Source organism: Sciurus vulgaris, assembly GCF_902686455.1.
Source record: "Sciurus vulgaris genome assembly, chromosome: 6".
Classification (NCBI taxonomy): Eukaryota; Metazoa; Chordata; class Mammalia; order Rodentia; family Sciuridae; genus Sciurus; species Sciurus vulgaris.
In genome coordinates, this window is record NC_136466.1 from 62,449,012 (window position 1) to 62,475,553 (window position 26,542).

The 26,542-nt window shown below is 42.8% G+C and overlaps 1 protein-coding gene across 2 annotated transcripts in view; it reads right to left on the reverse strand.

Moving 5' to 3' along the window:
* ARHGEF37 (Rho guanine nucleotide exchange factor 37) overlaps window positions 1–26,542 on the reverse strand; it is a 49,789-nt gene that overhangs the window by 14,051 nt on the left and 9,196 nt on the right. Inside the window, exons 2-9 of one of the 2 annotated variants that reach the window (XM_079144767.1) lie at window positions 18,179–18,217; window positions 17,068–17,264; window positions 15,579–15,702; window positions 12,275–12,422; window positions 4,803–5,002; window positions 3,234–3,364; window positions 2,547–2,651; window positions 395–505 (exon numbers count right to left, since the gene is read on the reverse strand). In XM_079144767.1, the coding sequence (XP_079000893.1) occupies window positions 395–505; window positions 2,547–2,651; window positions 3,234–3,364; window positions 4,803–5,002; window positions 12,275–12,422; window positions 15,579–15,702; window positions 17,068–17,253 (1,005 nt within the window). In that variant the 5' untranslated portion in view covers window positions 17,254–17,264; window positions 18,179–18,217. The remainder of the gene's footprint in view (window positions 1–394; window positions 506–2,546; window positions 2,652–3,233; window positions 3,365–4,802; window positions 5,003–12,274; window positions 12,423–15,578; window positions 15,703–17,067; window positions 17,265–18,178; window positions 18,218–26,542) is intronic. The other variant, XM_079144768.1, reaches the window with a different exon arrangement.

Consider the following 26,542-nt stretch of genomic DNA (forward strand, 5'->3'; position numbering starts at 1 on the left):
TTCATAGGGTTATAGTCAAGAGCACAGTCTTTGAGACTCAGACCCCAGCACACTACTGACCATCTGTATAAAAAAACCCAAGAGGTCACATCCTTGGAGACTCAAGCTCCCATCTGCAGAATGGAACTATTAATAGTATCACCCCCAAAAGCATGTGCTGAGAAGTTCATGAGGTACAGAATGTAAAGGGCTTGGCACAGTGCCCAGCAGAGAGTGAGGCTCAATAAACATTAGCTGGGGCTATTTTTATCAGAAAATGCACTAATAGTAATCCCTACCCTGCTGACCAGAGCAGTTATGGATGTGGCAATTTTGTAAAGTGCCTGATTTCTAAATATCATCCTTGTAGGCTCTGCTACCTGCCTGACAAAGAAAGGAGAAAAGTACCACTCACAAACACCAGGAAGGTCTCACATTGAAGGTCTCTGGCCAGGTTGCTGTACTGCTCCACAGACCCTCCAGGGACGTCCAGATCACATTCATGCGGCCGGAAGCGGAGGAAAGCCTGCGCCCAGGGTCAACAGGAGACATGCAGTCATGGCTCATCACAGTCATCTTCCGCCAGAATCCCCTGCAGCCAGGCTCCGGAAGAGTAGTCCAGGCCCTCTGCACCCCCCACCCCCACCCCCCACGACAAGCAGGCACACAGCCTGTTCTATCCCTGCACATCTTGGGTGATTACGAATTCCTCCTGAGACTGAGTCAACATCTTTTTCCCCCTGCCAGCACTTTCCAACTTCATGCGTTTGCAAACCACCTGTGATTTTCATCCCATGTCTACATTCTGCGTATTTCTATTAATACTTTTCCAACTATCTATTCCTATTTAAATCAATGCATTAAAAAATACTTTGATGCTACCACAAAGGGAAAAACAGTAATAACTGTCATAGACACATGAATATAAGAATGAAACAATGTTAATAAATTCACCTGGATACTGTTGCCCGCTGAAGACCCCTGAACTTCTGACCTGTTCCACACTTGTTAAAGATGGACCAGCACCGCTGGGTGTGGTGGCATGCACGCCTATAATCCCAGCGACTCTAGAGGCTGAGGTGGAAGGATTGCAAGTTCAAGGCCAGTCTCAGAAACTTATGGAGGCCCTAAAGCAATTAGCAAGACCCTGTCTCAAAATAAAAAAGGGCTAGGGAATGTAACTCAGTGGAAAGTGCCCTCTGGGTTAGATCCCCAGTAATTCCCCTGACAAAAAAAAAAAAAAAAAAAGATGGATCAACCCAGAGGCTTCTCCTTGACTCCTTAGGAGGGTAAAAGACAGAAGCCCTTTCTCACTATGGGATTCAGTGTCAGCACTGCATCTGTCATATAAGCTGTGTAAGTCCCACATCTAAGCAAACACAGCTTGGATGCTTCCAAATGTTCATTCTACTGCCAGACATCCCTCTGGTCTCTCTCAATACCTGCAGTCCCTTCCTCCTCTTTCTTGACCTGGCTGTAAGCACCCGCCCCTTTGGCCTCACTGTGAGAGGGTAGGATCCTAACTGCTCAGATCCTTGCACTAGGGACTCTAGATGGAGCATGAGCCTGCAGGGGCCTCTAACCCCCACAAAGAGAAGTGTGGACCCAGACTTCCAATAAGGCCACCCCAAATACCATTATCCACTGAGCCCATTATCACCCTGACCAAGCTTGTCTGTGCCAATGGATGGAACTGAGGTAACCACTGCCAAGGGGGCCATGCGGACAGAATGAGTCACCACCAGTGACAGGAAAAGGGGCATGTTGGCTAAGAAAAGTGACATTCTGGGTGGCATGCAACCAGTGGCCCTGCAGGCTGAATTCGGTTCAAAAAGACACATTTTCTGGGGCCTGCAGAACATTTAAAATTTTATTTAATTAGTTGCTTACATAGACATGTCAGGATTTCCAGGGTATATTTCCCTTAAAATCAGAAGAGCTGGCCACACTGGGCCCACATTCCTGCACAACAACCGTCAGCCAGAACCAAGTAGCAGCTGCTCCTTTAGATCATTCATTCATTCATTCAGCCTCCAAATTTCCTTAATATTTGGGAGAGAGGGTACTGGGGATTGAACCCAGGGGTGCTTAACCACTAAGCCACATTCCCAATCCTTTTTATTTTGAGACAGAGCCTCACTAAGTTGCTTAGGGCCTCGCTAAGTTGCCAAGGCTGGTTTTGAACTCGCAATCCTCCTGCCTCAGTCTTCCAAGTCATTGGGATTACAGGCGTGTGACACCACGCCAGGCCTCAGCCTCCAAATTTCAAACACTGTATTTAAGTCTACTGAAAATGTCTCATAGGCAGACTGTTGGATGTCAGGCTCCTGCTGGGTCCTATTGCTTCCCTGCTCTACACTCAATAGTGCTACCTGCCTGTCCGCTATCTGCTCTGGAGTTTCTCTCCCCTGATCCAGGTACTGGTCGCTCTGGGTTTGCTTGGACCCCACTGAACTCTGACCCTGCCCAGTGAGAGATGCCCCAGGGCTAGCTGGTCCTTGGCTGAGGTGCCTGCCTGTGCTGCCGCCAGTCAGACACATCTGTTATTAATCCTGCAGGGTCCTCACCTCCAGATTATCCAGGTAAGCAGCCACATTGTTCTTCAGCTCGGTGACACAAAGGGACACCCATTGGAACCTCTCTTCTAGGTCATCAAATTCCTTGTCTTCTGTCTGAAAGTAAAGTTACGCATGAGAGGGCTGAGAAGAGCCACATGGGGGCAGTGTATGACTAGCTCCCTTGTCCCATGTCCTCACTGGGAACCATCTTCCACAGACCCATCAACCACATCAGGTTCCTGCAGCCCCAAAGCTGAATGGGACTGTTAAAAGACAGTGCAGCTCAATAGTTTTGCCTCCACACCATAGAATCAGACACAGAAGCATGAGTTGGTTCATTAGCTTCCTAGCTGTGTGACCATGGGCAAGTGTTTTACCCTCTCTGAGCCTGCTTTCTCATTTGCAAAATAGGGACAATAAAAACACCTACTTCATTATAAAAATCAAATAATGTTGGTTCAAATAGTTACTGGTAGCTATTTGAGGCTGAATCTTTGTCACGACCCAAAGCCTAGCTCTCCTATCTGTGACAAAGTCCCTGACAAAGAGGAGTCCTACACTGGCTCTTCAGAATCGGGCAGAGGTCCTCTTCTGGGCACCTCAATCTCAGTCTCAGCTGCTTTGCTTCCAAAAGGAGCTTAAGCCTCTCGCCCACCCACTGCACAGGGATGACTGTCCCTCTCTGCCCATGCTCACCCTGGGCACCAGTCCTGCTTCCTGCTTCAGCAGCTGGCTCAGCCGGGTAGTCTTCTTGGAGAGGGTGTGAGTGTTGATGCGGGCCAGCCGCTCCCGGAGGCTCAGCGGCTCCACTCTGGTGTACTTGGAGGCTGTACCAACAGAGAAGAAGGCAGGCACCTCAGGTGACTCTGGCTGATCCATGAGAACAAGCATCCCTGATGTGCCTGGCTGGGGTCACATTCGCCAACCCAGAAAGTAATGCAGGGAAAGCTGTGCCCAGGTCCTCAGTCCCTGCCATAAGCCTTGGATGAAGAGCTGGACTTTGCTTGCCTTTGGCAAGTTACCACTCCTTCAGGCCTCGGTTTCCGCATCTATAAAATGAGGCTGGCCGCCTCTTGAGATTACTGGGAAGATCACGTAAGAAAGCAGGTACAAAGGGACATCCTAAAAAAAAGAACCCAGTAAGAGGCAATTACCTGGGCCCCCAGCTGGAAGCCACATGCCCACCCCTGACTCAGGCTTCCTGCTCCTCTCTGACCTCTGCACCTGGATGGAGAAGCAAGTGGGGAGGACATGCAAAGCTGTCAAATGCTGTGCGGCATGGTGTCACATCTGTGATCAGGAGCAGAGGAGGTAAGTGCTCATCTTACCCAACTGTGAAATGGGGCCAGCAGGGCCTACCTTAGTGGGTCAGTGCCGGGATCAAAGAAGATAATGAAGGGAAAATCTGCATAGTTAACTCTTACAAAACAGCTATCATTCCCAGTTTGATCTTCACACATTATATATGCATATTAAATTATTGCACTGCACCCCATGCATTTTTGTGAAATTAAAATAATAATTATTATAAAAGGAAGTATTCGCTAAATACTCAGTGTGCAGCTGAATTTCTCTATACTTGGGACACTGTTTCTTTTCCAAACGTTTCTATTGCAATAAGCTGAGAGGTAGAAATTCCTCCCACCTCTGCCCCCTAATCTATTTAACTCTTTAATTCATTTATTCATTTCTTCTCCACAGAGTGGCAGCCATGTGGTTTGGACAGGTTTGATCTCACTTTGGCTCAAGGAGTGGCTGCTGACTGATGTAAACCAAGCCATACAAACCCATCCTCCTGATAACAGCGATGAGTTCAAAGAAGGGCACATACCCAGGCCTAAACCAATCAGTTCATAGTATTTTCCTAACCATGGTAATTGGTTCATAGTGAGCCTATGACCCAATTGGGTCTTATCAGAATGAAGTTCTAATTTAATTTTTATGGCTAAGGGAGAAAAACTTTGTTTTATCCCAGAGGGTAAGGTATGCAGATGTGAGTCTTGGAACATAACAGCACTTTCTACTCTGAGGGAAACCAGCCTGAAGATGAAGCTAATACACAGTGAAGAGCAGAGGCAAGCGCATTAAAGGTAAATGGAGCTACTACTTGGATCAAACCCTACCTAAAGCCCACATTACTTTTGAATTTATACAAGCTATACATGCCCTTTCCTGGTGAGGCCAGTTTGAAATGAGTTGTTTCTTTTTGTTCCTGCAAACAGAAGCATTCTCACTGACGGATCCCCAGGTGCTCCAAGTCCTTACCCACTTCCTTGCGCATCCTGTGTTCGTTGATGTTGGCATTCACATCCTGGAGGGCAGAGGCAGCCCTCTGTAGGACGGGGTAGGCACTGGCATCAGGGCGTGTATTCTCCAGGATTCTCTGCAGTAGCAGTGGGTACCTCGTAATCCTCTGCAGAGGAATTACCAGTAAGAAACTGAGGCCTGAAGGTCCCGCTTGTGGCCTGAGGGAGAAGAGTGGTATTAGGCAGGTAGCGCCCACCCTTCAGGGAGCCAAGGGACCTGGCTGTAGGCCCAGCTCTGCCATTTAACGTACTCTGTGATCTCAGGCAAGTTACTCTCCCCTGTGGGCTTCAGGGTCCTCATCTGTAATTTGTGAGGTCTAGATGTGAGGCAGGAGGTGCCAGTCCTGGGCCTTGCTCTCTCATCTGGACCGAATTCAGTGGTCCATCCTCTGCCCTCAGTTTCCTCAGCCCCTCGGCAGCAGACGCAACTGACCATTCCCTCGTACTTGAAACACATTCTGCTTTCCCCAAAGACACCCTCAGTCCCCTTTCTCCCCATTCCTCAGGACACTCAGCCTCCTCTGCTGGACTCTCCCCACTGCTGGAGTGTCCTGGGCCTCCTCTCCCCAACTCTCCCTTAGTGACCTCCTCTGTTCCTACGGCCTTAAATACATCCCAAACCCACATCTCTGCCTCTGTCCCCACAGCCAGATGCCTGCTTGGCATCTCTACTTGGATACGTCTTAAGCACAATTCTTTGTTGGTTTCTACACTATATTTCACTAAATAAAATGGTCTGCTGCTTAAAAAAGGGAGGGGGTTACAATAAGAGGAACTTAATTTTTAGCTTTGCATTTAAGTAGTCAGGAGCAAAAAGTCATAAAACCTGTAACGTCCTTTAAATAGTTTAGTGTAAAAATAGATAAAGCCAGGCATGGTGGTGCACGCCTGTAATCCCAGCAGCTCGGGAGGCTGAGACAGGAGGATTGCGGGTTCAAAGCCAGCCTCAGCAATGGCGAGGCACTAAGCAACTCGGTGAGATCTTGTCTCTAAATAAAATACAAAATAGGGCTGGGGATGTGGCTCAGTGGTTGCCTCTGAGTTCAATCCCTGGTACCAAAAAAAAAAAAAAAAAAAAAAAAAAGATGAACCAAGAAGCACAATATTAGATTTTGCTCCTTTTAGGTGGTAGGCATGTGAATGCTCATTATACTGTCCTATTTTTATATAGATCTGAAATTTTTTATTTTTAAAAAAGTAAAACAAGGGGCTGGGGCTAGGGCTCAGTAATAGAGCACTACCTAATGTGTGAGGCAATGGATTCAATCCTTGGCATCACATAAAAAAATAAATAAATAAAATAAAGATATTGTGTCCATCTACAACTAAAAATATGTATTTTTAGTTGTAAATATATTTCACATATATGTGTGTGTGTATATATATATATACATACATATATATATATATATATAAAGTAAAATAAAACAAAAGGAAGACCTCATGGTGCCAATGCACTGCTGATGGCTGGGTGACATCCAGAAGTTCATCAGGTCTCAGAGCAGCTGGGGAGGGGCTCTGCGCTTTCCTTAATCACAGCCAGCAGCCAGGAACGCCCCGAGTTCCAAACCGCAGCTGTCCAAGCGTACCTCCTCCAAGATGACTCACGAGGGCTACTCAGGACCACCCTCTGGCCCCTCCTTCATGGAGCCCCTGTCTCTTGTTCTTCTCAAGGAAAAGTCTCCAGACCAAAGGTCCAGGAAAGATCATCCATGAGGCTAAGAATAGACAGAGCAGGTGGGAGCCCCCTCGGAGGCTGCAGGGGTGGGGAGGCAGGGTGGGATTTCCTGTCAGGACATGCCTACACTGTCCATCTGCTCTCACCAAGGGTGTCCTGGAGCTTGGCTAACTGTGGGCAGTGGAGGTGGAAACAGTTGGCAGATATTTGCAAAGCTCCATCCTCTGGGCCTGCTTTCCATGGGAGAGAGCCAATTGCCTCCTGGGGACAACTGCCACCTTGCAAATCAGAGGGCGAGGGGTCCTCAAGAGATGATCCCGTCCCTTCCTCACGATCATCATGGTGTTACTACAGAATGCTGGCAGCCATTCACATTTACAGCTTTTCTAAGGTAATTTGAAGAGAATTTGTTTTATTATGCTTTCTTTAATTTGACTGTATGGGGACTGCATATATGGCCTCATAGGTGTTAGGTAGCCACTGTACCACTAAGTTATACCCTGAGTCCTTTTTAAAATTTTATTTTGAGATGGGGTCTCTAAGTTGCCCAGGCTGGCTTCAAACTTGCAATCCTCCTGCCTCAGCCTCCCCCTCAACCCCAGTAGCTCAGTTTACAAGCATGCATCACTATGCCTAGGGGAGAAAACTTTTATATAGCCTTTCAGATAGAGGAGGAAAAAAAAAACCCTGAAAACTAATATGCAGAGCTGAGTGAGTGTGAGGAAAGAGGGCTTTTTACAATCTCTTGTGGGCCATCCCCTGGGCAATTTGTGAAATGTACAAACCCTTTGCTCCATCAACCCCAGCCTAGAAATCCACCCACAAAAATACTGGTTCAAGCAAACCAAGATAAAAGTAGAAGTTACTCAGCAACTCTGTGGTTGCAAACAATTGGAAACAACCCAAAATCCATCAACAGGAGAATGACTGAATAAACCAGAATCTAATGGCTGTCCTGGAAGGAACTCTGTGCAGCCATAAAAAAGAACATGGGAGAACTATCCACACTGTTGTAAAAAGATATTCATGACGATGATTAAGTGAAAAAGAAAGTTCTAGAACAGAATGTGTAGGAGTCTTTTAAACATTCTGCCTGTCTATCTATCCATTTGTTTGTAAAATATACAGAAGAAAATTTGAATGGAAAATGTTCACTACTGGGAGATGAAGGGAGAATGGACTTTTACTTCTTACTTTATATATCTGTGTATGGTCTCGTTTTTTCAAAGAGTACATATTATCTCTATGTTCGAAACAAACACAACTAGCAGATAAAGGAAAACGAAGCAGGTTATTTGCTTTCTCTGCTGCCTCAGCCATCATTCTGGAACTCGGGTGCTTGGTGTCACACTTAATCCACCTCTACAAAGAGCCTCCAGGGCAGCCCTATCATGGAGAGCTTCCTCCGGCCGCAAAGATGAGTCTGTGGTCCCTTTGACTTCTCCAGGGGAAATGCTGCCTTAAAAGACAGGAAAGGGCTGGGGGTGTAGCTCAGTGGTAGAGCACTTGTCTAGCATGCATGAGGTCCTGGGTTCCCCCACCCAACAGCACCATGGTGGGTGGAAAAGTATAACTGGAACACCCTGCTTTTTCACCCAAATAAAGGGTAGAGGGCAGCATGCATTTTGGAATCTAAAAGATGCAAAATTAGAAAAGATTCCTAATTAGAGGTACTATCTATCCTGACAGACTGAGAAAGGACAGTTTTTGGCAGGTGTGATTCTAGTTGGCCAAGCTCAGGGAAGTATCCTGTGGTCATAAAAACAAGAGAGCCAAGACCATTGTTTTAAGAGGGAGGAGACCAAAAGTCACTCTGACAGGAAGAACTTCATTACTGGCACACCCAGACGTTCTTACTGAGGGCAGTTTGTACACTTGCAGGCCTGGGGATACAGGCATTTATTGGGCAGGGACCAGGCACCTGGATGTCTTGCATGCACAGGCTGGCACTGCCAAGAATAGCTCCTCATTTCACATGTCCCTCTGAATATCCAGAGCCTGAACATAAGCCTTGAAACTTGCTGTGATTTCAAAAACCAAAATATGCTTGTGACACCTGGACTGTATCCAGTCACATAGCATAACACTGGAAATTACCAGCCACTTCCTTTTATACATAAGACTCAGGTCATGTGCAAGAATATCCCCCTGGCTCATTTTCTCTGCCTCCCCAGGGGGTCCTGTTTTATGTGCTTCCATGATGTTCTTTTCCTCTTTTTCTTATGGTATGCAAGGAAATCACAGTTGTTTTCACTGCTAGTTGCTGCCGGAGGGCACACGCACTCTCTGCTCCTTCATTTTCCTGTGCTCCTTGAACAGAACTGCTCCAGACTGCTCTTTTCTTAAATTCAACCTTATTAAGTAGATGCACCATTTGATTGCTTCATTATATCTTCTAGTGTCACCATGCCTGAATATTTACACACTGAAATATGTATTCGTTCATTAGCGATTATTTTCCTTTTATTTCTCCTCTGTATTACAGTTAAGTCATTATATTGATTTTTTTTTACAGTTATGTATATAAATAAGATTTTTTTTCAGGATCTCATGATAATAAATGCATTTAATATTTGTCACAAAAAGGGGGCACTGGAACTGATAGAGTTGAAAACCAGTGTGGTCTCAGAGAAAATACGATCCCTGCCTCTCCAAGATAACTAGAGTAGCTGGTACTTATCAAGTGTCACTTGTGTGCCCTGTGTCTGTGCTCCAGGAGGTGCTGTTATTACTCCCACCTTCCCCATAAGGAAGCTAGGTTCTGAGATGTGAAATCGCTCTTTCATGGTAAGGGGGCTGCCAGATCCGCCACCAGCAGCCCAGTTCCAGGGCCTATGAGAAAAGCTTAGACTGTAGAGGATGAGACAAACGGCAGCCTTGGTGCCAACAGGGCTCCCGGTGCTTCTAGCACATCTGAACTAGATGCCAACACACAACTCCTGGGAGGTGTTGCATCCAAGTTTCTATCTTCCCATGAGAAATCAGAGACTCAGGCCACAGGGGACTCACAGTCCCACATGGCTATAGAGGCAGATAGTTTACAAAAATGGCTGCAACTGTTTCCCTCCCAATTTCCAAAATCCTTTGAACTTGACTTTGAAGCCACTCCAATCAAGAAGGGGAATGTGGGGCTGGGGAGATAGCTCAGTCGGTAGAGTGCTTGCCTTGTAAGCACAAGGCCCTGGGTTCGATCCCCAGCACCAAAAAAAAAAAAAAAAAAAAAAGAAGGGGAATGTGTCCCTTACCCCTTGAGCCTGGACTGGCCTTGGGACTTGATTTGAGTGACAACAAGACTCCCACAGGCCTTGCCTGTCCCCCTACCCTAGAGTCCTGTGACCACCCCATGAACAAGCCAGCCTGCGGGAGTCCAGGGGACCAGAGGTAAGTCGGTTCTTATGTCCCAGTTCAAGACAGAGCCTATCCAAGATCAGCAAAGCTGACCTCAGGTGACTGTAGATTCATGGGAGTGCTCAGCCAGGACCAGAAGAACCACTGGCTAAGCCCGGTTTCTCTACTAATATGCCTAATATCTAGTGTGAACTAAATAAACATCTGTTCTCAGCCACTGTATTTGGGGCGGTTATCTAGCAGAAGCTACCTGAGAGCAGCGATGCCCCAGGCTGTGCTGCAGCAGCTCCCACAAGGTCTGTGCTTCCCTTCACCAGCTTCCCTTCACCAGCCTCCAGGCTTCCTTTGTCCCACAGCTGGCGCCTCGCTTCCCTCGGCCTCATTCCTACAGAAACGTATTTAGTGATCCTTGCAAAAGCCTACATTTGTAAGACCCATGAGGGGAAAATGAGTGGACTTTTTTCGGTGGCAGGGAGGAGCTAGGATCTGGATACTTGAGAAGGAGACTTTGGTGGAAAGAGGGAGACAAGAGAGAGGAGCAGGGGAGGAGGCTGAAGGTTCCCCATGGGATAATCACATCTGCAAAGACCTGAATCTACATTTCCTTTCTCTTGGGTGTAAAAGGGATATATGAGTAAAATGAATTAATAATAATAATTTAAAAACTCTATCCTTCCTATACTACTCTGATTTCTAGAAAATGACCTTCAACTACCTCTATTTGATGAGTTTGTCCTGGGGGAAGATATCACCGTTTTTGTTTTGTCTTTACTGGAAATTGAACTCAGGGCACTCTACCACAGAACTAAACCCTCAATCCTTTTTTTTTTTTTTTTTTTTTTTAATTAATTAATTAATTCTTTGACTTTTATTTTTATTTTTATTGATTTTTCGTACCAGGAATTGAACCCATCTCTCGGTTCATGTCCCCAATCCTTTTTTATTTTTTCAGGCAGGGTCTAAAAATATATTGACACCATTTTTACCCATCCTAGCACAAATATCCTAAAGTTTGATACCCTGCTCTGCTGGACAGGCTGTGGGTAAACAGACAACCTAATCTGTTGTTGAAGGGTATATAAACTGACCTTGCCTTTACAGAAGGAAATTTAAGTTTATCAAAATTATTCACACATATTTCCTTTGAACTACCAATTCCATTTCTGGAAACGTACAAATATACTCGCCCCAAGTAAAATGACTTAGGTTTGTGAATAAACATTGTAGCTCCCTCTGCAAAATCAAAAGAATGGAAACAAACCAACTGTCCCTTCAGAGAACAGTTACCTCAGCCACCTGGAGGAAGAGTGCCTGAAGGTCAAAGCGCCATGAATGTTAACTGTTGAAATAGAAAGGCCTCCAAGGGAAATATACGAATAAAAGAGATGTTTTTAAATGACACAACCTGGGCTGGGGGTGTTGATCAGTGGGAGAATACCTGCCAAGGGCCTGCCTGGTTCAATCCCCAGTACCACAAATTTTTTTTTTTAAAAGATAAAACTTTCATTTAAAAGTCAGGAAAATAAATGTATATATTTGTAATCGCTTGTATGTGCAAAAAGGAACTATACAAAGAGACATAAGCGGTTACCTTGATTTTGCAGGTATAATTGGATAAATGAAGGGACAGGGTTGGGAAGATTCTTTTGCTACATTAATATTTATGTTTTACAGCTTTTGACTCATATAACTATGTTATTCATTCAAAAATTTAAATTAAAAAATACTTTCCCTGCATTTTTTTTATATGGAGTGTGTACACATGGGTGCCAGCTCTGGGCTATGAAGCAACTGGGGATAGTTCTGACACTTTTACGCATGGCAGGGCTTTAGCTGTTTGTAGAAAGGGACCTGAGGTGATACGCACCTGCTTCCCACTTCACTGATGACAACCCCTGGTTCCCACCATGTCACTGCCCCTCCTATAGTAGCCATGAGTGCTGTTCACTAAGTGTTTCTGCTCTTCTGCCTCTGAACACATGGTAGGATGGTGCTCCCTGCCTCCTGGCAGGTGGACAGAGCAAATGATCTGTGGAAGCAATGGGTGTTATTTCTGGACCAGAGTATTTAATACCAGTGACTGACCTCTAGAGCTCCTTCTTCCCTTGCCATAATTTCTGCCAACACCCCAGACAGTTGCTGCTATGAGCATGCCTCCTGGATTAAGGGTGATAAAGGAAAGAGCCTGAAATGGAGCATAAAAAAGATACCAACCTTCACCATTTGAAACCACTGAGATTTGGGAGCCACTTGTCTCAGCGGCATGGCCTGGCCTGTGCTGACTGTACAGATACTGATATTAACACACTCCTAAAACAGCATGAGGAACCCTAAGTAGGGCTAAGATGGGAACTGTCCCGAGTTCAGGGTCAGGGGGCCAAGAGCAAGGGTTCAATGCTACTCACACCACTGCCTCAATGATGCTCTGGATCTCCTGCTGCAGCTCTGGCTCCTTCCGGTATGTCTCCAACAGCAGCAGGGCTTGGTCATAGCTGGCACAATAGACCTTATAGACTCGCTCAAACTCTTCTTGGAATTCCAAAAATAATTTACCTAATGACAGACAAGCAACAAGGGGTTATCAAAGGCATGTCCTCTGGCTTTGAGGAGGGAAGCAGAAGGAGAACCACCAACTCTGCAGTGAAACTGCCAGGCTTTACCAGCATGTTGCTGTGGGCAAATGACCTCATGTTTCTGTCTTTTCATGTGTTTTGTAATGTTGCTAAAGGACTGAGTGACACAATGGTATAGTGACCAGGCCATAACCTCTTAGTACAGTTTGAGTATTCCTTATACAAGATGCTTGGAATCAGAATCGTGGGATCACAACGAATTTGCATATACATTATAAAATATCTTAGGGATGGGACCCAAGACTAAACACAATTCATATATGCATCACATAGACCTTATATGCATAGGCTGACGGTAGTTTTATGCACTATTTTTAGTGTGCCTGTGTTTTGACCATGGCCCATCACAGAAGGTCGGGTGTAGAATTTTCCAGTTGTGGCATCATGTCAGCACTCAAAAATTTTTAGATTTTGGAGAGTTTCAGGTTTGGGATTTTAAGATTAGGGATCATCAACCTATATTTAGTAAACAGTAGCTATAAATGCTGCAATAATAGCACTGATGCCCACATTTAGACGAGCCTTATAGCTTACAAAACACACTCGTGACCATCAGCTCATTTAGTTGTTATGATTAACCCTGGGCAGCACATGTGCTCAGGAACCCCCATGAGACACACATGGTGTGATACAGGTAGTGATGAGTGAGTGAAGGCTTTGGGGTTAGAAAGAACTAGGGCCAGCACGTGGGCAAACCTTCCCCAGTTATGTAACCTGGGGAAGTATTTCATTCCTCTGACACTGCATTTTCTCCTCTATAGAATGAGCATAAAATTAGTACTCACTTCTGTGTATATGCATGTGTGTGTGTGAGAGAGAGAGAGAAATAATACAGGTAAAGCACCTGAAATAAACTTTATTCACCAAATAATGACCAACTGCTTATTTATTGCTATGTGCCAGGCACTCTGCTAAGCTCTGCCTCAAGGGGTTTATAGCTTAGAAGGGGTAGACAGACAATAAATACAGGTCCCTCCATATCCATGGGTTTTGTATACATGAATTCAACCAACCAGAGATCAAAAACATTCAAAAAGAGAAATGAGTCTATACTAAACACACACAGGCTTTTCTTCTTGTCATTATTCTCCAAGTAATGCAGCACATCACCTATCTATGTAGTGTGAACAACCATGGATTGTGATAGCTGAGGGGGTCCTGGAACACCCCGTCTGCAGACCATGAGGGACGACTGAATACTACATAACTCAGGTAGTGATGAGTGCCACAAATTAAAACAGAGTCAAATAAAGAGTGAGAGTGGTGGGGACTCTATTTGGGGAAGGAAGCGAGCATTCATCTATCAGACACTGGAAGTAACCAGCCCTGGGAACTCGGGGGAAGTGCAGTTTTCTGGCATAGGATGAGCAAAGACAAAGCTCAAAGGCAGGGGAATCTCTGCAGGAGGGGGCTCAGCTGGAGCAGAATGAGCAAAGGCATAAAGGAGGAAATTAACAGGAGACTGAAGCCAGCTCATGTAGGGCCCCAAAGGAAGTGAGGTGCAGTAAGGTGTGCTAATCTTACTTGAGATCTTAAGATGTTCAGATTGCATTCTACAAGGGTGGCAGGAAGCAAGTGGAGGATTTTGAGCAGGGGTGATGTGATCTAATTTCTGCTCACTTTCAGGAACATGTACACTAAAACTGGAGCAGCATGGGAAGATTAGCACAGCCCCTGTATAAGAGTGAAGTGCATTTCATGAGGTGTTCCATGTTTTAAAATAAAAGCTAATGAGATTGGTTAGCTATAGTGTGCAGAAGGGACAGGGTGGGAAGAATGAGGGAAACGGGGGTAGCCCAATAGGGAGAGAGAGAAGGGAGCCATGCTTCATTAAAATTACTTTTCTGAGTAGCTCTCACTCTTGGGACTGCAGTAGTTTTTCCTTAAGTCTAAAAGTGCTCTAAAAAATAAAAATAAAAACAAAAAGGGCTAAAGGTGTAGTTCAGTGACAGAGTGCCCTTGGGTTCAATTTCCAGTACCAAAAAAAAATCAAAGCAAACCCAAAGAGTATTTGGGGGCCCAGCAGTGAGGAAGTGGTAAGAGTGAAGGCAAATATATAATCACAACAGGGAGGTGGGAACCAGGGCCATAGGAAATACAGCTGACCTTTCTGTCTGCCCAAGTCAAAGACTGGGGGCCTCCAACCTGAACCTCCTTTAGGACCATCAGATGGTTTTCATCAAAGTTCCCCACAGTGACATCACCATCCCAGGACCTTCACTGGTGCAGTCCAGCGAATCCTCAGGAATAATTCCTGTGAGAAGGCCCCGGGGTCAGGAAGAACATGACAGGAAAGAAGACCCCAAAGCTGTAGGTGGGGAGGATCTGTGGGACAGTCAGCCAGCTGCAGAGCATCTCCACTGGGAGCTAGCGCAGACCTGGCCAGGAAGCCTAGGGCGGTTTCTACATTCTCTCAACATAAGGAAATCCTCAGGAAAATGAACATGTTCAAGGAACTGTCACATCACTGTGGCCAGGGGCAGAGAGTTTCAGTAACTGAAGAGTAGAAGAAGGGAAATTCTCAGAGAGCAGAGAGAGAAGCAGAAACACCTAGGACATCAAAGGAAAGGCTTTTCCCTCTCCTCCTTGTCCTGACTCATTTAGGAAAAAAAAGAAATGTGTTAAACGACTGTTACAGGGTTGAAGATGTAGCTTAGTGGTAGAGTACCTGCCTGGGTTCCATCCCCAGTACAAAAAAAAAAAAAAACTATTAAAACATCTTGCTGAGGTCCAAAAATCTTTCAAAATGCTGTTGCTACTCCATAGGAAAAGGGCTTTCCTTGCATAACATGGCCTGGGGACTGGAAGGGGAAGAGAACGAAGGGGGAAAGAGACAGAGCAGCCTGGTCTGGCACACAGTTGCACCAAGGAGAAGGGTGGCACCTTTAGGAGGTGATTAGGTCATGGGGACCAGATACAATTTGAGGTCCTACTGCCCCTGACATGTTGTGTTTCAGGGATCCCACAAACAGACTCCCAATAAGATGCACTTCCCTTGAATTCTAAAGCCAGTTCTGTAATGACCACATGCTAAAGACAGCTCCATAGGAAGCTAAGGCCTAGGTCTTCTGCTTACCAACTAAATACACTTGCTCCTCTTCCTTGGAGGCTGTCTCTTGCAGACCATGAAGAAATCTGCTGCTCACCTGGATGATTTCGTCAATGTTTGAGAACAGGACATCCAGATCTCCCTGCGGCAGCTGGAAGGAACAAGAAGCCAGGGGAGGTCTCTGGAAGTCTGGTAGAGGGACTATTTGTGGCTTTGCAGAGTAGCCCCAACTTCTTACACCATCAGTGTCCCACCACCCTCGGGGAGACTGACTGCTCCAGTGGAATGTTTGCAAGGATTTGAAATCTTACAAACTAGGTATTTTCATTACTCTGCAAGAAGAAAGGAAGACATGTAGTACTCAGCATGGAGGGAAGGCTGAACTGGGGTTTCATTCCCAGGTCTGCTGCCAACTGTTTTCTTTCTTCTCCTTGTTTCTCCATCTGTCATCTGACAATGGGAAGTTAGATTTCTTGCCAGATCTAACATACTTGACACCTACCATCATTTCCTGAAGGTGCACTCCAAACTCCAGCCCCTATAACCAGGCTACACCACTATTAAAAAGGATGCAGGACATCTATATATATGCACCAGCACCAAACTGGGTGCTGGACGGATGCCAAGTGGGAAAGCTGACTGTGGTACAACATCTGTACCATGCTCTTATTTTTACTAAAATGAAAAACAACATATATGGTTGTTTTAGTGCCTATTATTGTGAAGGGTAAAATAATAGAGGTCTTTTACCTTCTACATTATCTACTCTGTTATTTACAATAATTCAAGAATCAGTAATTGAACCAAGTGTGGTGGCACACACCTATAATCTCAGAGACTCCAGAGGCTGAGGCAGGAGGAATGCAAGTTCAAGGTCAGCCTCGGTAAGTTAGTAAAATAAAATAAATAAAAATATTTGTCTCAAAATTAAAAAATAAAAAGGGCTAGGGATATAAGTCCTAATAGAGCACCCCTGGGTTCAATCCCCAGTACTCACAAAACAAAATCACTAATTGAATCTCCCTTAATTATGTGTCCAGACTGGGATATACTGAACTAAACCAAGTCTTTGTTCTTCTGGAGCTCACATACTTGAAATTCTACAGCAACAGCTATATTGCTTTTAAAGTTAGGGGAGAAAAAGATGCAAAAAGCAAACACTATAATAGACACCCACGAGAGTGGTGATTTCTCTAAGTCGTCACCCTGTGAAATGAAACAATTAAAATGTAGGTCAGTTTCAGCAATTTGTTCTAAACTGAAAAAGAGCTTGTCCGTTAGCTCATTTAATTCTGAGGGGATTATTTATTCCTCTCCCCATTAGCCCATGAATAAATATACTATGACTCTAAGCTATCCAAGGTCTTGCTAAAGGTTGGATAGCCAATAAATGGTGGTCCCGGGACTTAACGGAACTCTCAGACTTCATATCCACATGCTTCCTTTCCATCAAGCCTGTAAGCAGACCCACGTTTACCACTATAAAGATGAGCTACTGGTGGCCCCGCCCAAGTACCTGCTGGAGGCGGCCCCTGATGTTGGAGGCACAGAGTTGGAGCATGTGCAAGTAGGAGACCTCAGTGTCCAGGAGCTCCCTGACAGCCAGCCGCTGATGGAGCAATGGTCTGTCCTCAGAGCTGCCACCTTCCTCGTCTGGACTCCCTGGCCTGGAGGTAGACTCATCAGCCCCAGGATCACCCATGTCCTCAGGTTCTGGGAAAAACAAAACAATCCTGATTCACTTCCAGGGAGCACTAGTGAAAATGTTGTCCCTAATTTGAAAACAACTATTCAAGAGATCTAAAAACATCTTGAGCTGCAAACAGAGTCAAAAGCAACTGTTGATTAGCACAGAGGGGCAGTATCTGGACTATATGAAAAGGCAATGACAGCTCAGATCATTGCTGACATTTTAAATTCATTTCCCAGGACTCAGACAATGTGCTTTCCCGGCTCTACTTCTATTTTTGCTCTAGCTCTTGACCCAGATTTCTTCATCTGTTTCAGTTCAGTGCCTCTCGTCCTCTCTCTCCCAGTGGTTCCCCCGACCCCACTCTTCCATCAGGACATACAACCTATCACCTGGACTACTTCTCCAAGATTCTAGGATCACCCTTCCAAATCCAAACCTCTCTCCTGCTGCCACACTCATTCTGAACAGCTTCTAGTTTAAACTCCCCGAAACAAAGCTGTGATTGCAGCACTCCCTGTTGTAAAGCTTTAATAGCTCCCTGCTGCTCAGTGGTCCATTCAGCCTCATTTCCCCTCCAGCCAAAGTCAGTGGGATGCTTTTCTCCACACCTGCCGAGTCCTGTCCTGCTTTTGTGCTTCTGCATCTGCTGTGCCCCTGTGTCTCTATTCTCTAACACTCATCTTCTCTTAGGCCATTCCTGGTCCTCCCCCTTCTCACTCTACCAGTTGTACCTTTCTGAAACTCCTACTGCCCCTTTATCTCTACATTTAAAAATATACAGGGCAATACTGTGGACAAGATGACCTGAAAGAACCTTCCTACTTCCAAATATTTAGAAATGCAAGATCAGCTACAATAAACTTTAATTTAACTGCATGGCAGAGCTTGCAAGAGAGTTAAGGAAATCACTAGGCCCAAAGCACAGGGAACTGACCTGAACAGGGAGTAGTAGCTCAGCTGATGCAGCTGTGGCCTTCAGTGGAGGGGGTGGGCAGGGAAGAGAGCATGGTCAGTCTCAGCAAACTGGGGACTTGACAAGATACAAGCTCCTCATTCATCTGGAACCTCCAAGCACCTCAGTAAAATGGTGTGTCAGGAAAAAAAAAAAAAAAAAAAAAGTCCACCCACATTCACAGAAAATGTCAAAAATACTTTTCCGTCTTGGTTTGGGTCCTCAGTGGACTCTGACCTTCTGAGTTTCTACAACTACTTAGAGGCCAAAATCAAGGAAAAATAAGGGGCTAAGGAGACAGCCAACATTTTGGCCCTCGCCCTCCAAGGTCAGCTGGGACCCAGGAAATGACACGATCCCTCTAAAGAGCCCTGCTATTTCAGTGAGTCACCAAAACTCCCAAGCAGGGGGACCACAAGGACCCCAGAAAGTAGTAGCTATCAGTGCATATTCTACAAAAAAGAGGGTCTTTGAGCAGGAGAATATCTCCCAACACTTCCAACAGAAGCCATGTGGTCAGCAAGATCCAAACCCATCCCCACAGGTGACATAATGGGTAGAGGGAAAATGAAAGGGGCCAAGAAGCTCCTCACAAGTCCTAAGAATAATTCCTTGACCGTGAAAGAAAAAAAGAAAAAAGTTTATTTGGGGCCAACATGAGGTTGCCTACTTGGGGTCTTAAAACACCCAGCAGGAAAGCATAACCAAAGGCAAATGTTCCATAGTGGAAGTAAAAGAAAAATCACAATTGTGGAGTTGCTTAAAAGAAAAAGACCCCCACATATATATGACTTATGGGATTAGATATCTTCTGACTTTGTCTCTTATATTCTACTTTATAATTTATTTTTCAGCTTAAGTGTTTGGCTTTTTTCACTTATGAAAGCTGGTCATTGTTTAAAGACCCAGCTTGTTCATTTTCTCACGCACTAGTTTACCACCAGCCAGGAAACTTATGAAGCCTGATTGGCCAATACCCTAACTCTCTCAAGACTGAATGAAAAGAGGTAAGAGGGGAATTTTATGGGTTGTGGATGTGGCTCAGTGGTAGAGTGCTTGCCTGGCATGTGTGAAACCCTGGGTTCAATTCCCAGTACTGCCCCCCCAAAAAACAAACAACAAAAAAAGGCAAATTACAACAGGAACTTTATCAAAGGCAGTGACTCTTTCTTAGGCTGGCAGATGCCGTATGCGAACATGTAAAGTCTGGCATCTCTGCCTTCATTTTGTATCTATCTCCTTTGTTACCTTAAGCTTTGTGACCTGCCCAGCTCTACAGGCAGACATGTTAACAATTTAAGGACTCTATCCAAAACCCCTAACCCAAGGTTTATTAGCCCTAAATTGACTTAACCTGTTTTGTCCCCCTTCAAGACTATGACAAGGTTTGCAGGGACATTTTTTTAGCTTTTACAGATTCCTGGCTCAGACCCCTGGGGTTGCACCCACAAGTCTTCAGTTGCTGTCCTATGCCTTCCTGGAACACTGGGAGGTACATTACCCACCATGAGACTGCCTTCCAAGCAGGGATCATCATCTTATGGGATCTGTGTCACTCTTTCAGAATTACAGGTCTGTGAGCTAAACATCCTGAGCAGCAAGTGAAAATTCCCCCCTCAAGAGATAAGAACTTCTCCAGAGCCACCTAGCAGAACCAGAATTGAAATAATGATCAACCAGACCACCATTTGAAGAAGACTTTTTAATTATGAAGACCTCTTATCCCTTGCCCCAATTCTTCCTTCATTTAAACCTAAAGCTCATGGCAGAGTTGAGCTATTTGATCTCACTTTGCCTTCCCAATATGGCCATATTGATTGAACTTATTTTTCTGCTTTCCACCATTACTTTTCCGTTTGGTTTTAGGAGCAAATGAATGGGTCTGGTTTGTGGGAACCCCTGGGATCAGGTCTCTGACCTAGGACTCTGATAACAGTTATAAGACAAATAAAATGTCTCCAGGAGGACACAGCTTAACCTGAGCTACAGATAATCATGTTCTTCAGATAGTTAGGAATCCAAAATTATAAGAATGCCACTATGAGTGATCACAGCAAAAGCAATGAAGAGCAGGATTAGATCCCAAACCATCAGATAGAAACTATAATAAAAGGGAAACAAAAGACATTACAAAAAATAAGACCTAAGAGATTTTTTAAAACAACTTACAGAAATTTAAAATTTAGTCTTGAGGTTAAAAACTGATTGGAGAGATTAAGAAGATATTAAGGAAAAACAAAGAATAAAGGGGCAGATAGATCTGAAGAAATTTTTCAGACTACTAAACAAAGAGAAAAGTATGAAAAATATTAGAGAGACTATAAGGAATATGGATGCTCAAATTAAAAAAAAAAAAAAAAATCCATGTAACAAGCCAAGTCCTAGAAGGCAAGAATACTAAAAAGAGTGCTGAGAGCCAGGGGCACACCTGTAATCCCAGTGACTCAGGTTGAGACAGGAGGATCACAAGTTCAAGGCCAGCCTCTACTACTTTGTGAGAGCAAGTTTCAAATAAAAACTAAAAAAGACTGGGGATATAGCTTAGTGATATAGTGCCCCTGGGTTTAATCCCCAGTATCATGAGAAAAAATACAGTGAAGAGAGGCAATATTTGAAAAGCTAAGAACTGCCCAGAATTTATAAAAGGTTTGAATATTTACATCTAAGAATTACAAGTTCCAAGCAGGATAAGTTTGTTTTTTGTTTTTTCCACATCTAAACATGCTGTGGAGAAGTTTCAGAATCTTGAAGGCCTAAAGAATTTACTTTGTATGCTCCTGTTCTTGGAAAACTACCAGAGAATGTGCACCACAAAAACAAAGAAATAAGAAAGAGAAAGACACAAGACACTGGTGACAACACTGGAGAAGGAAGAACCAAAGGAATCCTCAGGACAGGCGAGGGAAAATCCTAGGCTGATGGTTGACTCCAGGCAGAGGGCATAGTCTGGACTAGAGAATTACAGAAGATTCTAGAATGTCTTGAAAGCTGGTTTGTTGAATTAGTACAGAATTTGGTGTTTAATTAGGAATCATTACATAGACAATACATAGAAAACTAAGAAACCAATCAACCAACAAAACAGTTGTTAGAACAACTTTTATGCCAAAAAGAAAAGAGTCCTGTCCAGACTGGGGACAGTGGTGCATACCCAATTGCTCAGGAGGCTGAGGCAGGAGCATTGCAAATTTGAGGCCAGCCTGAGCAACTTTGGCCCCGTCTTAAAATAAAAAAATAAAAAGGATTGGAAATGTGACTCAGTGATACCATGCTCCTGGGTTCAATCCCCAGTACAGAACAAAGAAAAAGGGCGGGGGAACCTCCTGTTCCATCGCCTTACAGAAGAAATGCTACAACTGAGAGACCAGTTTCTGGGTTTCTCTACTTGATCTATTACTGCTAACTCATACCATTTTTGTGCAATTAGTTTTTTACATAGTTGTGTGTACTTCATCAAACCTAAGAATAAAATCAGGTAGCTTCCACTGGAGCTCCAAGCTGAAGGCCAACATGTCAGACAGGCACAACTATGATCACATAAGTTTGTTATGGCTTTCTTCTATTGATCTACTGCCATTTTATTTCAAGACTTGAATATTAAGCTTTCCAAGGGAAAGTATAAAACTTCCCTGCATGTGCTATTTAAAGGCATGGAGGCAAATTCTAAAACAATCAACCAAAAACAATAGAAGGAATTGCCTGGTGGTGGCTGAGACAGGAAGGAAATGAGGGAAAACAAGCCATTTTTCATAACAAATACTGTAGAATTGTCTCAGTTTTTCATAATAAACAGAACTATCCATCTCCTTAAAATACATGCTTCTATAACTTTGACAAAAATTAAAATCTAAAGAAAAAAATTTTTCTTAAACTTTAAAAAAATGGTAATTCTACAATTTTGCAGTAAATAATATTTAAAAGTCAACTATATACCTATATAAACATTAGTAATTTAAAGGAAGATAAAAGCATACCAGTAAAATATTTAATAATGTAACAATAAATAATAATTTTTACTTCCTAAATATATTAATAAAATATGTATACTTATGAAGAAAATTATAAAACTTGACTAAAATACATTTAAGAACCAATTACAAATAGTATACCATGATCATGGATAGGAAGACTCCCTATCATAAAGATGAAAATTCCTTCCAAACTGACTCAATATAATTTCAATAAAACTTCAAAGAGGCTTTAAAAAAAAAAAAGGTGTAATAAAATAATTCTCACATATATATATATGAAAAAATAAAAGGCTAAGAATAGCCAAGGAAATTCTGAAGAACATGATGGAGAGATTTGTCCGATCATGTATCAAGATTTATTTTAAAGTCACAGTAATTAAGTAGTGTGGTATTAAACAGAGGTAGGAGAAAAGATCAATGGAACAGATTAGAGAACCCAGGAACAGACCATAGTGAATAGGGAAACTTGATATATGACAGAAGTTTCATTATAAGTGATTAGTAAAAGGATGGTCCATGGGATAATGGCATAATAGGCTTACCATAAAGAAAAACAAATAAATGCAATCCCACATAGCACCCACATAACACTCAAAATAAGTTCTAGATGGCTTAAATAAAAATTACATGTGAAATGCTACAAATTTTAGAAGAAAACGAAATGTTTGTATGCTTTCCAGATGGAAAAGATTTCTTCAACAAAACAATGTACAAACCCCCAAAGATTGACAGATAAATATGACTACAATGCTCTCTTTTCCAAGCAATTCTACAATAAAAAAAAAAAAAGGCCTCAGATCAGGAGAAGGGAGAAGACATTGAAGACATTGCTAATGAAAGTAACCTGCCAAAGTTTAATACCTAGACTATATATAGAACTATTAAAATAAGGCAATCTGGTAGAAAAATAGACAAAAGACACTGTTGAGAATACAATATTTTGGTTCACACATCATCACTTCCAACATCCTGTTGGGTCTTACTGTTATACTGAAACTGGAGAGCTGAAAACCAACTTCCCAAACTCCCTAACTGCTAAGAGTCAGTTCCACCAATTAGACGGTTTGTTTGATCCTGGAATTTAGAACTAAGTTAAGTAGGAAGAAAGATGATGCTTCAGGTATCCATTCACCCAGGCAGGTTCTGTATTGTTCTGAAGTTAACAGTTCTGGCAATGCAATAGATTATGGTTAGAGTCATGGAATCCTGAAGCCAGCATCTGGGACAACAGCTTCCCAATTCTCCAGTTTCCTGATTGGTGCAGAAGGCAGCAGCTCCTTTGGAGGGCCATTCCTTTAGCATGGCTCTGGGACTCATCTCTACAGTACATTCTGTGACCCACTTCTCCAGACCTTCCAACAAGCATCTAATCACCTTTTTTAAATATCTTTTTGCTTAAAATAGAACAATGTGTGTTATCTGCAACTAAACCTTGGTTAATACAGATTTGAATAGGGAATTCACAAGAGAAGAAATGTAAGTGGCTACCAATCAATGAAAAGAAGATCAATTCACTAGTGACAAGGCAACTGTGAATTATTAAAACCACAATGTTCATCAGATTGGCAAAATTTAAAAGTGTCTATGAAAATGTAGATGAACATAGACTACTAAGAATTCTTACATACTGACAATAATCGCATAAATTGTTGCATCCACTCTAAAGAGCAATCTAACAATATCTAGAAAAGTTGAAAATGCATACGTTAAGATGGCAGGTCTACTCCTAGCTGCATCCTCCTTCAAGAAATGTCTCCAAATATACAGGAAGAATAACTGGGATAGATTCAAACTAAATAGCTTTCTCTCAGCAAAGGAAACTATCAGCAATGCAAAGAGAGAACCTACAGAGTGGGAGAAAATCTTTGCCACTCATACTTCAGATAGAGCACTAATTTCCAGAATATATAAAGATCTCAAAAAACTCTACACCAAGAATACAAATAACCCAGTCAACAAATGGGCTAAGGATATGAACAGACACCTCACAGAAGAAGATCTACAAGCAATCAACAAACATATGAAAAAATGTTCACCATCTTTAGTAATAAGAGAAATGCAAATCAAAACTACCCTAAGATTCCATCTCACCCCAATTAGAATGGCGATTATCAAGAATACAAGCAACAACAGGTGTTGGAGAGGATGTGGGGAAAAAGGTACACTCATACATTGCTGGTGGGCTGCAAATTAGTGCAGCCACTCTGGAAAGCAGTGTGGAGATTCCTTAGAAAACTTGGAATGGACCCACCATTTGACCCAGCTATCCCTCTCCTTGACCTGTACCCAAATGACTTAAATCAGCATACTACAGGGCTACAGCCACAACAATGTTCATTGCTACTCAATTCACAATAGCCAGATTGTGGAACCAACCTAGATGCCCCTCAATTGATGAATGGATAAAGAAACTGTGGTATATATATACCATGGAATATTACTCAGCCATAAAGAATAATAAAATTATGGCATTTGCAGTCAAATGGATGCAGTTGGAGAATATCATGCTAAGTGAGATAAGCCAATCTCAAAAAACCAAAGGACAAATGATCTCACTGATAAGCGGATGATGACACATATAGGGGGTGGGAAGGGGGCAAGAATGGAGGAAGAAGGGACTCTATAGAGGGATAAGAGGGGTGGAGGATGGGGGAGGAGAAAAAAATAACAGAATGAATAAAAACCTATTACCCTAGGTAAATGTATGATTACACAAATGGTATGCCTCTACTTCATGTACAAACAGAGAAACAAGATGTATCCCATTTGTTTACAATAAAAATGAATTTAAAAAAAATATACAGAAAGAATATGGACAAGATTGTTAATAACAGCATTGTTGGTAATAACAGAAAATTAGAAAGAGCCTGGATGTCTAACAATAGGAGGGTGGATAAATAACATAATTATACCACCAGTAAAATTCTGAAGAGTAGAAATTGAATAAACTATATATTTATGTTTCAACATGACTATCTCCACAAACATCATAAAGAAAGAAGAAGAAGAAAAAAAAAAAAAAAAAAGCTAGGTGTGGTGGTACATGCATGTAATCCCAGTTACTCAGGAGGCTAAGGCAAGATGATTGCAAGGCCAGCCTCTGCAACTTAGTGAGACCCTATCTCAAAATAAAACTTAAAAAGGGCTGTGGATGAAGCTCAGTGGTAGGGAAATCCTGGGTTCAATCTTTAGTACCACACACACAAAAAATAAATTAAAAATAGAAAAAAAAAGAGAAGAAAGGAAAAAAGAAAACAAGTCCCAGAAGGTGACACAGTATGATACCATTTTCTAACTTTTAGAATATGTTTAATGATACATTATATTGCTTAGAGATAGACACACATATAGAACAGATATGGAAATAATAAATAATAAATTCAGAATACCAGTAACCTATGAAAAGGGAAGCAGGGGAAAGGAATTGAGTATATCAAGGGAGCACAATGGTATTTAAGATTTTTAAAAATTAAAACTTTTATTTTGAAATAATTAGAGATTCACATACAGTAATAAGAGATATCCAGAGAAATTCCATGGATCCTTTCCACAGTTCCCCCCAGGTAAGTTACAAAACTACAATACAACATCATAATCAGTACCCTGGCATTGATAAATTCAAAGAGCGGAACATTCTACCAGGAATCCTTCAGGTTGCCCCTTCACTCTCTTGGCTCCCTGTCATCTTTACCCTTGGTAATCACAAATCCATTCTCCACTTATAAAATCATATCATTTCAAGAATGTTATTTAGCTAGGCACACACCTGTAATCCCAGCAGCTCAGGAAGCTGAGGCAGGAGGATCAACGGAGTTCAAAGCCAGCCTCAGCAACTTAATGAAGCTCTAAGAAACTCAGTGAGACCCTGTCTCTAAATAAAATATATAAAAAGGGCTGGGGATGTGGCTCAGTGGTTCAATCCCTAGTACAAAAAAAAAAAAAAAAAAAAAAAAAAAAAAGTTACTTAAATAGAATCACTCAGTATGTAACCTTTCAGGAATGGCTTTATTTAATAAGCACAATTCCCTGGAGTTTCATACAAATTCTGTGTATTAATAATTCCTTCCTTTTATTGCTGAGTGTCTGAGATGTTCTGAGATGTTCTGTTTGTTTAAAAAATGTGAAGCAAATATGACAAAAATGTAAAGTTAAACAAAGCTAGGAGACAAATACATGGATATTTGTTCTATTCTTTGTTATTTTCTAGCTAGTTAAACTATTTCATAATATTTATAGTGGCATGCATCCCATACCACCTTAGACTCAGGATATTTATGACTTGGCTCATCTTCCTGGCTAGACACTAGGCTTTTGGAGGCAAGATAAACACCTATTTATCCTTTTTCCTCTCTGGTACTGGGGATTGAACCGTGGG